Source organism: Athene noctua, chromosome 2, assembly GCF_965140245.1.
Source record: "Athene noctua chromosome 2, bAthNoc1.hap1.1, whole genome shotgun sequence".
Classification (NCBI taxonomy): Eukaryota; Metazoa; Chordata; class Aves; order Strigiformes; family Strigidae; genus Athene; species Athene noctua.
Window position 1 is genome coordinate 142,444,307 of NC_134038.1, and position 12,228 is coordinate 142,456,534.

At 34.9% G+C, this 12,228-nt stretch overlaps 1 protein-coding gene across 7 annotated transcripts in view; it reads right to left on the minus strand.

Moving 5' to 3' along the window:
* TBC1D5 (TBC1 domain family member 5) overlaps positions 1-12,228 on the minus strand; it is a 327,916-nt gene that overhangs the window by 76,413 nt on the left and 239,275 nt on the right. For all 7 annotated transcript variants that reach the window (XM_074900506.1, XM_074900500.1, XM_074900502.1 and 4 more), the window contains one exon: positions 6,153-6,295. In XM_074900506.1, the coding sequence (XP_074756607.1) occupies positions 6,153-6,295 (143 nt within the window). The remainder of the gene's footprint in view (positions 1-6,152; positions 6,296-12,228) is intronic.

Genomic DNA, 12,228 nt, shown 5'->3' on the forward strand with positions numbered 1-12,228 from the left:
CCTACACTCTGAAATGGACACTGACTTTTCAGACACTCATCTGCGGACACCTAAATTAAAGTATGCTAATTTATGAGATAAATTTTAGTTTTGGTCCTGCTTTTATGATAACTTTCCTCCACTCTGACAATTCTTTGCTGAAATATCTTTTATGTTGTTCTTATGTACATGTATGTATACGTGCCCATAGAAATACAAATACACATACATAAAATGATGTCAACAACTTCTTGCTTTCTCGTAAACTGGAAACTATTCATGAAATGTTCAGGAAAAGGGGAAAAGGTTAGATCTTAATCTCATAAATACTTAGAAATATAACATACAATTCACTTCCTTAGAATTTTTTACTTATTCAGGAAAATTTTGTTATAATTGTGCCTGATTTTATCTGAATCTATGTAAGTGTACTCTGTGGTTCTTTGTTTGTTGTTGTTGTCTTCTGTTTTGTGGTTTCTTTTTTGGTGGTTCCCCCCCCCCCCCCCCCCCCCCCCCAAATCAATCTAATTATGAGTGCAATTATTAAAGACATCTTTTCAGGCAGGTCTGTGTAAACTACTTCATTTCTTTTGTACCATCTAAATCCAGGCAATCCATCTGCCACAGCTGTCAAAGCAATGCCTGTTAATGATGCTTGCACTCTGCAACATAAAGACAGCCTCCAACAGCAGTAATTGTAAAAAAATTTTTAACAAACTTTGTCATTCTGAGAACTTTAGTTGTAGTAACAGATACTTTTAACTAATCAGGTCTCTACACCAGAAAGGATCATTGCAAACACAAAATTATTCTGAATCAATAAAACGCAAAATAAAGGACTGTTTTGCAGACAGAAAGAGTTAAATGTTTTGCTTCTTTTCTTTCATGTGAATAAGCCTCATATCCTCCTGTACCTTTCCTCCCTCAACAAGAGGATTATGGGGAAAAGATGCAGGACTGGGCAAAATGAATAATTATAATCTGTGTAGGGAACCACTTTATCATCTTCATTTCCGTTGCTGATCCGACAGCTTGTAATTTCATACATCTGCTTTCATTTGTAAAGCACTCACTTATCCTACTCATTCTTTATCTGTTCTGCCTGTTCTTTTTCCTACCCTTTGTTTTTCTTGTTCATATTCAGGTACCTGTTTTTTCTTCTTGAAGTCACAAAGCTGGCATAATGAACACAATACAATGGTCTTCGTCAGGTTTCTTTCAGAGGAGTATAATACAAGCACCACATAGTACATACCCAATCAAACTCTCATATGTAAATCATATTTAAGATACTGTACTACAGTTATGATCATGATGCCTTTTTACCCAAGCAAATAAAAATACTGAAAATTGATAGTAAATTCTAAATACTTTTACGAATGATAGGCAGTAAGACCAACACACAGATCCGTATGTGTTCTATTCTGCAATATAAAATGGGTTAAAATTATCCTTTTCCTATTTTTCCTGGAAGAGTTCTTTGCTATATCACAGGTATAGAGAAAAGTAAATATTAAAAAAGCTAATTTATTTTAACGGTGCAGACTTGACCCCTGACAAAAAAAAATGTATTTTCAACCACGAGACATTTACTCTAATTACTAATTTTTTGGAATGTATAACAGTGAAGCAATTGAATAATGGAAAAAAAAAATCAGACTGTTTGGCAATGACCTATGTCTGCTCTGATCCCTAAAAGTTAAATTTTAAAATGAAACCTTAACATCCAAAGAAAGTTAAAAAAACTTCCACACTTTAATGAGGAAGTCCTGTTAACTTCTATATTTATTTTATCTTTAGGGTTTTCTCCACATATTCAGCTGTCCCCTTTTCATGTAGAAATCTTTACAGGAGAGAACATTGATGCAGGTGCTTCTATTTGCTGGAGAGCCTTGGGTTAAAGGGATTACTTTGCTGAAACACCTCTTGGTACCTTTCGTTTCAGAGTGATCTATATGCTGCCCATGACCTGGCAATGCACGCTCACAGCCCATAAAGCCAACTGTATCCTGGGCTGCATCAAGAGAAGTGTGGCCAGCAGGTCGAGGGAGGGGATTCTCGCCTTCTCTGCTGCTCTTGTGAGACCCCACCTGGAGTGCTGTGTCCAGCTCTGCGGCCCCCAGCGTAAGAAGGACATGGGCCTGCCCGAGCAAGCCCATAGGAGGCCAAGAACGTAATCAGGGGGCTGGAGCACCTCCCCTGTGATGACAGGCTGAGAGAGTTGGGGCTGTTCAGCCTGGAGAAGAGAAAGCTCCAGGGAGACATTATAGAGGCCTTTCAATCTATTAAGTGGGCTATAAGAAAGACAGAGGAGATTTTTTACCAGGGCCTGTAGTGACAAGATGAGGGGCAACAGTTTTAAACTGAAAGAGGTGAGATTTAGTTTGGACATAAAGAAGAAATTCTTTAAGATGAGGGGGTAAGACACTGAAACAGGTTGCCCAGAGAAGCTGTGGCTGCCCCCTCCCTGGCAGAGGATTAGACTAGACGATCTTTGAATGTCCCTTCCAGTCCAAAATAATTTTATGATTCTTGTCTCTTCAGGACCAAATGTATTATCCAACAGAGTGGCAGTTTTCTTAAAAATGATAGACAAAATAACAAACCAAACACCCCATCTCTGAATATGTATATCAGAGTTAAAAGGATTTCTAAGAATCAACTGTAGCATACAGTTTTTGGAAGAAGATTCAGTGCAATACTTATTTATCCAGTCTCAGCAGGTGCTGAAGTTTAGTGGTGAAGTATCTTACACTGTGCCCAGCTGCCTTGTAATCAGCTTGGTGCTTCTGCACTGGTGCTTTTTCTACACTAATTGGCTTGGCAAGACTCACATTTGGATCCAACTTTTATTGTGAACAACAAGTTCTGACTTCTCCAAAGAACGCTATTGGTATTTCTAGGGAAAGGAGGAGAGGAACTCCTCTACATAAAGCAAGCCTTTTAATATTTGTTATGCAGTGCCCAGAGGAACACCAAATTGCTTTCTCCTTTCTGCTTTAGATGAGACTGACTTTTCTCTGTTGGTCCAATAACCATTCCTGGATGCAAGCAGCAATAATAATGGTGGAAAACATGTAAACTAACTGTACCTGTCCTCAACAAAGTCCTAATTTTCTGCCACATGTCATTTCTTAAGAGTTTAATGTTTAATACCACCAATCCTGTATCCTGATGACTTCCTAATCCAGGAAGGGTGGGACTACTTCCTCCTGCGGCTTTCACATGGCTATATTCTCTTTGGTACATCCTAAATAACAGATAACATGAACACTTTGCACTACAACAAAAATAACAAATCAGCTCTCTAAGAAGAGGCTACTTTATTGCCCTTAAAATATTCAGAGCACTTTTTGATAAGAAAAAATATATCCTAACAATGGCCATAGCTAGTCTTCAAGTAGGAGCATGACAAAAATATACTTATTCTAATGCTGATCAGTCAAAATTAGATCCTGGTGCAATAATGATGTTAGGTTACTATGTAAAATATAGACAGGTCTTCCAGGTTGGTTCATTTTTGTTCTCCTTGAATGGAAGGACATATTTTTGCACTGCACACTCCCCTCCATTCTGATTTCATCAACAACTGCACATACATCCATACTGGTGAAAAAGTAACATATTCATGCTTCTGACTCGACAGATTTAAAAAAACCCGTTGTTTTGCATTAATTTTTCCAAAGAAACCCAGAAAATAATTTATTAAAACTGACAGATACTTTGGTACATAACCCTACACTTGGCTTGTGAGGATTATCACTCCATGAATAAAGCTCTGCTTGGATACAGATGTAAAACCAAACAGACCAGTTTGCAGAATGGCTGTGTACATGGTTATGTATCTGTAATCTCTAAAATTTATAAACAATAATCTAATAATATAAAGTCTCCCTTCTCCCTGAATAATATATTGTTTGAGTAACAGAGGATTTTAAAACTAAAAAAAAAAAAAAAAAAAGAAAAATATAGCAGAAAGAATACTTTCTTAAAATCATGTCCTTGAGAACATAATAGGACACAGAAAAAAACCTGATCAATTCCCAAACCAGCAAATTCTCCTTCATCCCCAAATGTTTTGGTATAAAAGAATCAGCATAATTTTTAAACTTTCAGATGCTTTCAGTGCTGTATTATTATCATTGCTTATGTTTGATATTTTTATAACATAATATCTTAGGAGCTCTATTAGTATTCCTATTGTTTCAAAGTTTTTAAACTGAAAATTTCCAGACGGTTTATTTATAGATGATTAACATCATCAGCTGTTTTGAAATAACACTTCCTTCCACCAAATAAAGAGAAGCTTTTAGAAACTCATTTTATTTGAAAATGTTTTAAAAAATATCACAACAGAACTTTGAACTCCATTCAAAGCTCAAATATTATTAGCAATAAAAAAAATGAGGAAAAACGGAAAACTTTTCTATTACAGATAAGTAAGAAAAGCTTTCTTTTATCAAATCAAGAACTGTAGAAATCACTATAGTTTGAGCCTGACTGAAAATACATTCAACTTTACAGTATTTATGACTATTTTGTTTCACTATTATGCTTAGAGTAGCTAACTAAGCAACTATAGAACAAAAAGTTACTCGTTACAAAACCAATATATGTATGAAGTATTAGCTGTCCTGATAAGATGACTTTGCATCTCATTTGGGCAAATGTAGTCCACTTCAAAGTTATTTACTCCTCTATTTACTGAGCCTGGGGATTTTGGAGAAAAGAGGGAGACTGATTTCATATGGATGCCTAGAACACATTTTTAGCTCACATTTTTAGTTACCTCTTACTGATACTTGAACATGAGCACACCACAAAGCAAAAAAAAGCCAAAACAACCTTCTCTCTCCAAGAAGAGATATGGTGATTACAAAACAGTTCTAAAGTTTTGGTTTTTTTTTTTTTTTTTTTTTAAAAGGGAAAAAATAACACAAAATAAAATACTGATGCTAAGAAACATTTTTCCATGCATCTGCACTACGGATCTATACCAAAAATTTTAAGATTATTTCAGTATACTGCACATGAACAAACCAGATTTAGATTGCAGAACATAATGACCTGGAATCAGATCATCCTGAAACTGCAGCATTAATTTTGAAACCTCTAAACTGAATTAAATGTCCACTTTTTGAGAGCAATGTACGGTAGCTCTATATGCTGCATGTTTATTAAAAAGTAATTAAAAAAACACATGAAGGCAGGCAGTGGAACGACAGTACGTGTAAAGTACATGCACATTATGTTTTCAAGATTGGGCCCTAAAATAGGAACCACAGATGTTGAAAACTTTATGCATCCTAGAATACAAAATTGTGTCAAATATGTGACCTTGTTATAACCTAAAGTTTACAGATTGCATACAGTTAACTCTGAACAGCATGCTATGGAATTTATATATTTAGTGAGAGACATTCACCTTGCTGCAAAACACATACGTTGTTGCGACAAAGTTGTACACAGAATTTTTTGCAAAATATGACAGGACAGAAATAAATGCCTCAGATAACCATTACGTATCTTCCCCCTCCCATTCACAATTATATAAGCTTACAATATTTTTATGATTTCTTCTTTGTCCCAACTTAATTTATTTATTGGTAATCACTAGCCCATAAGAATTCACCTTTGCGCATATTTCAGGCATACTAAAATACAATAAAATGAAATGATATTTTTTTTAAAGATACCACTCTTGCATAAAATAAACATATTTTGTAATTGTTACTCATCTCTGCATTTACATTTTCTTGAAGATATATCTTCAAAAATTATGAGTCATTGTCTTGTGCATTTTTACATTTCTCACAGCAGAACAGCATAAAAATATTTCCAGTGTCAAAGGGAGGCTTTACTCAATTCACGAGCTTGGTCAGAAGGTGGAGCTCTATACATACCTGTATCACTTGCTGCACAAAAAATCTGCAACTCCATATAAAAACACAGAACTACTCAGAAAACAAACCTGCATTTAACTCCAAGATACAATTTGTTTCATAAATACAGCAGAAAGCGCCTGGTAATAAATGGCTCCTCTCCTAGCATTTGGAATGATTTTCAGTATATTAAAAAAGTCACAATGAAATTGAACATTTCTTAAGTCCTCTTTTTCTTTGAAAAATAGGTTTGCTTTCTTTTTGAAAGATCTTAAGATAGTTGATACTTACAGGCATCTCTAATATATAACAACATGGCTACAAAAATGTAGTCAACTAAATTCAGGGTGATACTGTCAGCAAATAGAGCATCCCAGACAACCAGAAGGTCCTGGAGCGGGAATTCACGTCCAAACAGAAGCCTTACCCATCGCCTGAAAAAAAAGAAAAAAACATGATTGGTATATTTCTCTGTTTTGCCAAGTATGGTAAAGTCAGGATACATATCCTAGGATCAGCTACAATCTAAAACATTTTACCAGAAAATTTTGCAAAGCATGAAGATCTGTGATAACCACAAAACTAATTGTATTTGTGGGAATGTTAACTGCATCTACATTAAAGAAGTGATACGTTACAGTCTGCAGAAGCTTAACTGGCTAATATTATTATGCAGGTGAACCTCAAAGGATAGAACATATCAATCCTATATACCATATGTTTGAGCATTTAACGTGATAGTGATCTAAGATGAAAGGGAGAAAATGTTACGAAAGAATAGCCTGGAACACCAAAACCAGGAGCCCAGTCAAGTGAAAGCCAGTTCAGAGACAGATGCCAAACAAGAAGAGGCTTCCTCCTTGTTATTAATGACAGTGTTTGCAGCTTCATATAAATTATGCTATGGACGATATTTTGATTAAATCCTATTTAAATCTTTACCAGATTTAGTGATAATCTGCATGTAGACTATACCATTCATTCCTGTTCATATCTGTGTTGTTTTAATACCTAGCAAAATGTGAAAATGTGTCTTAATAAATGCAGTATTTTCTTGAGGCTGAAAGCTTGAGATGCGTAGAAGAAAATTACTTCTCAAGACTTCTTATTTCCAGTTCTGGCTCTTACACTGACTAATTTGCTGACCTCAGGAAAGGTACTTCCCTTTTCTATTCCAGAATGGACCTGTTACCTTTGTACCTTTTTAGGTAGGATTATCTTAGGTTACATTTGACAGAGCTAAAAAATACTTAGTGACATTAATCCTGAAATAGTTATTATGAAATGGACTTAAAAATAATGAATTACATTTTTAGCTGGGATATGCAAATTGCTATGCATGTGGAATCTGTTTATTCAGTGGCAAGAAAAGATTGATTGCAAATTTCTGCTAAGCAAATTAAGTCATTCTTTAAAACTCAGAAAAATTTCTAAAAAGGCAACTAGAAATTTCATCAAGATTAGTTTCACTTGTAAGAATTCATGTTTAACCACTTTTATCCCAGAACTCATTGTTGGTTTAAAGCATCTGTGGTTTTTTTTTTTCCTGATTCCAGTAATAAAAGTTCATTTCTAGAGAAATGAATTCCAACACATCAGTTGAGCACAAGCTTTTAAGATGGAAACAATCTATACAAAAAGAACCTCTCTTATAAAAGAAATTCAAACGGACTGTTTTGTGACTCAAGATTTTGTTCAATAAACTTTTATACCCCTGCCACTGGAACCATATGTATAATGCGCAAAAACATCCATGTTACAGATTTAGAGATCACTACACAGAATTTTTTCCTTTACAAGGCATGTTCCCTTTTAAAAGTGCAAATATGTGATTTCAAAAGACAGCATCATATCATCCTTATATCAAACATCTATGTTCTAAGGTTTTTGCTAACTTTTAATGTTAACATAGTAATTATAAAAGTCATAATATTAGATCTGACAAAACACAAATTCTGTGTATTTCCCACTTTGATCAAACCCCTTTCCTGTCAGGACTTATTTTCAGGCCTCAGAAGAACTGTTAACACAAAAGCAAGACTTAGCTAGTGCATTTAATACCACGTCTGTTCTATCTAAGGGATTTTACCATATAGCGGCACATTACCCTGCAGTGCCTAGCCTACAGGAGACTATTATCCTATGGTGACACAAACATTACCCAAACTCTGTGTGAAGCCTATTACTTGCATTAACAACCCCTCCCACCTGTATAACCGCAACTTTCAAGTTAAGCAAACTGTTAGGCAAAAAATTTCAAGTAAGCTTGAAGCATTGGAGCTGACTTTGCTTGCAACTACCCAAATCTCGTTCAGAAGCCCTGCTAAAAGTCTAATACACTTCAAGGGAAAAAATACACCATGGTGTAATGGGATTCGTTATTAGTCTTTTATTAGAAATCTCTTTTGCTTCTTTACTACTTCATTATGCAGTGTTAATCGTTTGTAGATGCAGGTTTATTCTGCTCAAGCAGAAGTCATTCCTTTTTTTCTCCTGCTTTTATATTTTCTCCTGGGAAAATTAAATCTCAGTCCCCAGAGGTATCACGTTTCACAGATGCAGACTGCTGAAGAACAACTGGACTTCCTTTTGTAACCATAATATTACCATTAATTATTTGAACCTTCCTGTCTTAAAGGGTGTAAGAAATTCATGCTGTTGTGAATGCATGTATACTAACTGCTCTCTTATTTCCTTCAGCAGCATTTAGCTCATAGCATCTATAAACCAAGGACCCTATTGCTTATGAACCATGCTGCCATATGGCAGGACCTCACCCAGCTTTTATATTCATAAAAAGGGATCTTAATTCCTTAAAGTAAGTGTCCACACTGAAAAGCTGTCTTTCAAACTAACACGTTTTTATTGCTTTTACAAATATTTGCAGAGAATTTAACACACACTTAATAACTGCATTGGACATGATAAACCTTTTTTTTTTTTTTTTTGAGATGGCTGTCTGTGGTTTAATTATTGTTCTGTCCTGTTAATCTTGCCTTACATCTGTTACACCTGCAGACTGCGAGGCTCACAATAGTATACCTTTTATCACATGCAGTAATACAATAATTCATATTTTACCAGGCACACTTAGCAATTAAAAGCTACAAAAAACCCCCCTAGATTCTTTAAAGCCATAATACACCAAGGTACTACTACCTACATTGTAGAATATGTAACTGTATCTTCTACTTATGATTCCTATATAATTAAACCAATATTCTCAAGAGATCACTAATTACTAGCAATAGATAATGATTCATTAATGACCTTACAATATAGGGAAAACAGGAGAAAACTCTCTACTAATGTGCTCTACTAAAGCCATTAAATAAGGCAATGATCCAGCCTTACCAGTTTTAACTAAAACCACAACCATTTTGACTGAGATTTACATGACAATTCTCCAAGCATCAATAACATTAACTTATGTTGTGTGTTACATATATTTATCTGGTTATCTTCTCTATCCTCTTCGAAGGCAGAGAATTTTAAAAAACGACATAAGCTTAAGAGATGGTTACAGATGAGGCAATACAAACAGTTTAGCTTTTTTCTGCAAGTATTTTATTAAGAAGGTCTAGAATCAAAACAACCAGGTTTCTGATATTTTCTTTTTGCTGTGTATGTTAAAAAAAAATTGCCCAAATTTGATAATTCCTTGGTTGACTTAAACACAGGAGAGTACAGATTTCCACAGAGTATGTTCTGTTTCTTCCTACCTCTTGCCATCAACCCAACAGTGCATCTGCCAAGCCATCCTTCACCCCAGCTGCACCTTCCTGCATGGGAAATGGCAAAGGTGCGCATCACTCACCTGCAACACCTAGTGCCACCGAGTGAATGTGATAGTGAAAGATGCTTTTTATCTAGTTTACAGTGCTTGCAAGACTCACTAGGGGGAGTCTTCCAGAGAAAAGGAGGGTCAGTAGGATTTTGCAGGATGTAATTTTATTTTCAGTGCTAATTTTGCTGCTTTTCTTAAAATAAGAAAATAATTTAAATGGACCACAACTATTGAAAGGAACACCATCTTATCAAAACTAAGCACTTGGAAGCTGAGAAATGCCAAAATTAACATCAGTTGTTTACTGACTGAGAAAATGATATGTAAGCTCTGTCTCTTTAAACTCTGTCATGAATTATGTTCAAGCAAACATTTGTAGCCAGTGCAATTTACTATGTAAAGTCACGGTTAATAATTTAGGAGAAAGAGTAGACAGACTTGAGCTGTGATCTGCTTGTTCAAAAATAAGATATGTAAAAAGGATGAAGAGCGACATTTGTATACCACTTTCAAAATAACTTAAAGCTATATGGAAGATAAAGAATTAAATAGTTCAGCGTCAGGCAGTAAGCACTACTCTAGGCAGACTTGGTGCCTGCACTATGATTTCAGCCATCTATGTTTCTAACTTACGGGCACTGGGTGGGCTGCACCTAAGAAGGCTGTGTATCAAGCTTTAGCAACATTTCAGCTTAGTCTTGTTACACAGTCCATTTCTCCAGTGTTCTGTATCCTTTCTTAATGAATCTTGTTTTTATTAAGACTCCTGTGGCTTTATAGAGTTCAGGGATTTTGCATGGAATGTCCTAAAGAGAAAATACAACCTTTAAATGATATAAGACAGTGAAGGAAACATGCCAGAAATATAATCACAACTTTTTCTTTCAGCTACTCTTCCACAACGGTCTTGTGGAAGGGTAGTACTGCTCATGGTGCATGAGAAACTCTAAATGATCACAGACGAGAAGAAAGGCAAAAAAACTAAGTGTAACAATTAACAAAATGACATTTCTAAAATAAACAAAACCTTATCAAAATCCAACAATTTGTCAGAACAGAAAGAAGCATGTGAAATCCAAATAAAGAAAAAGAACTGGTATAAGAATTTATGTGAAAGCTCACCAGGCTTTCAGGGATTTGCAGAAATTTCCGATGTGTTTGATTGAAACGTTGAGAATTTTACACACAGCATATCTTCAAATATATGCACACCACCATAAAGGATGTACAGTGAGGTATTGTTACAGTATATGTTCCATTTTTTTGCCTCACTCTACTTGTGAAAGGAATGAAAACAGACATCTTGCTAGAAGATGTGTTTACTCCAACCATAAATTCAAACATTAATTCTGGATTTATTAGGTAAAATTATGTGGCCTTTGTCATTTGAGATGGCAGACAAGATCAGATTTTCTTTAGGCTGTAAAACATTTAAATATCATAGATTTCTATCACATCAGCTCCAGTAGTGTATGTTGATTGTACACAAGTATGTGTGATAAGAAGGGAAAAATGTGAGCCAGCATCTAACAAATCATTCTGCTTCTCCTTAGATTTAGAGATAACAGAAAGTATATGAAAAAGATTCTTCTTATATGTGTGCATACACCTGTCTTATCTGTTTAATTTCAGGCTTGTACATAGACTACTACTATCCTGCCAGAGAATGACATACACGCTTTGGCATGACTGTGATCTAGGTGCGATTGTCCTGTCCTGCACTCCCATGGAGGGTGCTCTTTTCATCCAGCTTCTCCTACACCGACTGCATGAAGACTGGTGGATCATTCACCAAATGCACAAATCATGGCTCTACTGCTGGGTGGATACAAGGTAGGTTATTGTCTGGGTTTTTTTTCTGGTTCAAATTTTGTTTGGTTTGTGGTCACTTCCATTAATTTTTTAAATCTTACATAGTTATATTAAAAACCCCTCAACTTTAAAAACTATAAGATCCACAGGCTTTCTGTTTCACAGATTTGACACTGGGGCCTTATGCAAAGATAAAAATCATGGTGTTTGAAAACAATTCAAATAAAAATGAAACTATATATTTACGTTATGGATTATATGGGTTTCAAACTCTACCATAGGTTTTCCTGTCTGAAAAGAAGTATTTAAAATTAAATAATAATGGTACTAAACACTCATTTATTAATATAAATCTAGTCAAATTTAGGATAAGCAATGAACAAGAATACTGTACATAGTTTACTTTGTTGCCTTCTTTCCACTGGGGAAACAGGTTTTGATTTGTCCTATTGAAACTTTCTCTTGCTCTACATATCCTGACAATTTTTTATAGTAATTACCTTCTCAAACACAGACTAGCATTATCTCTTTAAAATAAACACCTTTAAATTTATTTTTACAAATAACATGAGCGTCTAATACTATGTGGATTGTTTCCTTTTTAATTTTGTTTCTTTAAGATTACTCAGTTTTGCATTTAAGAAAAATTATTTCTGGTTTTGGAAGACTCTATGCATTTCCTTATTGAAGAAGGTTTTTTTGTTCTAAAAAATGGATTCCTAATAATTATCTCCCCTTCCTTACTGTAATTTATCTTTCTTTGCAAAA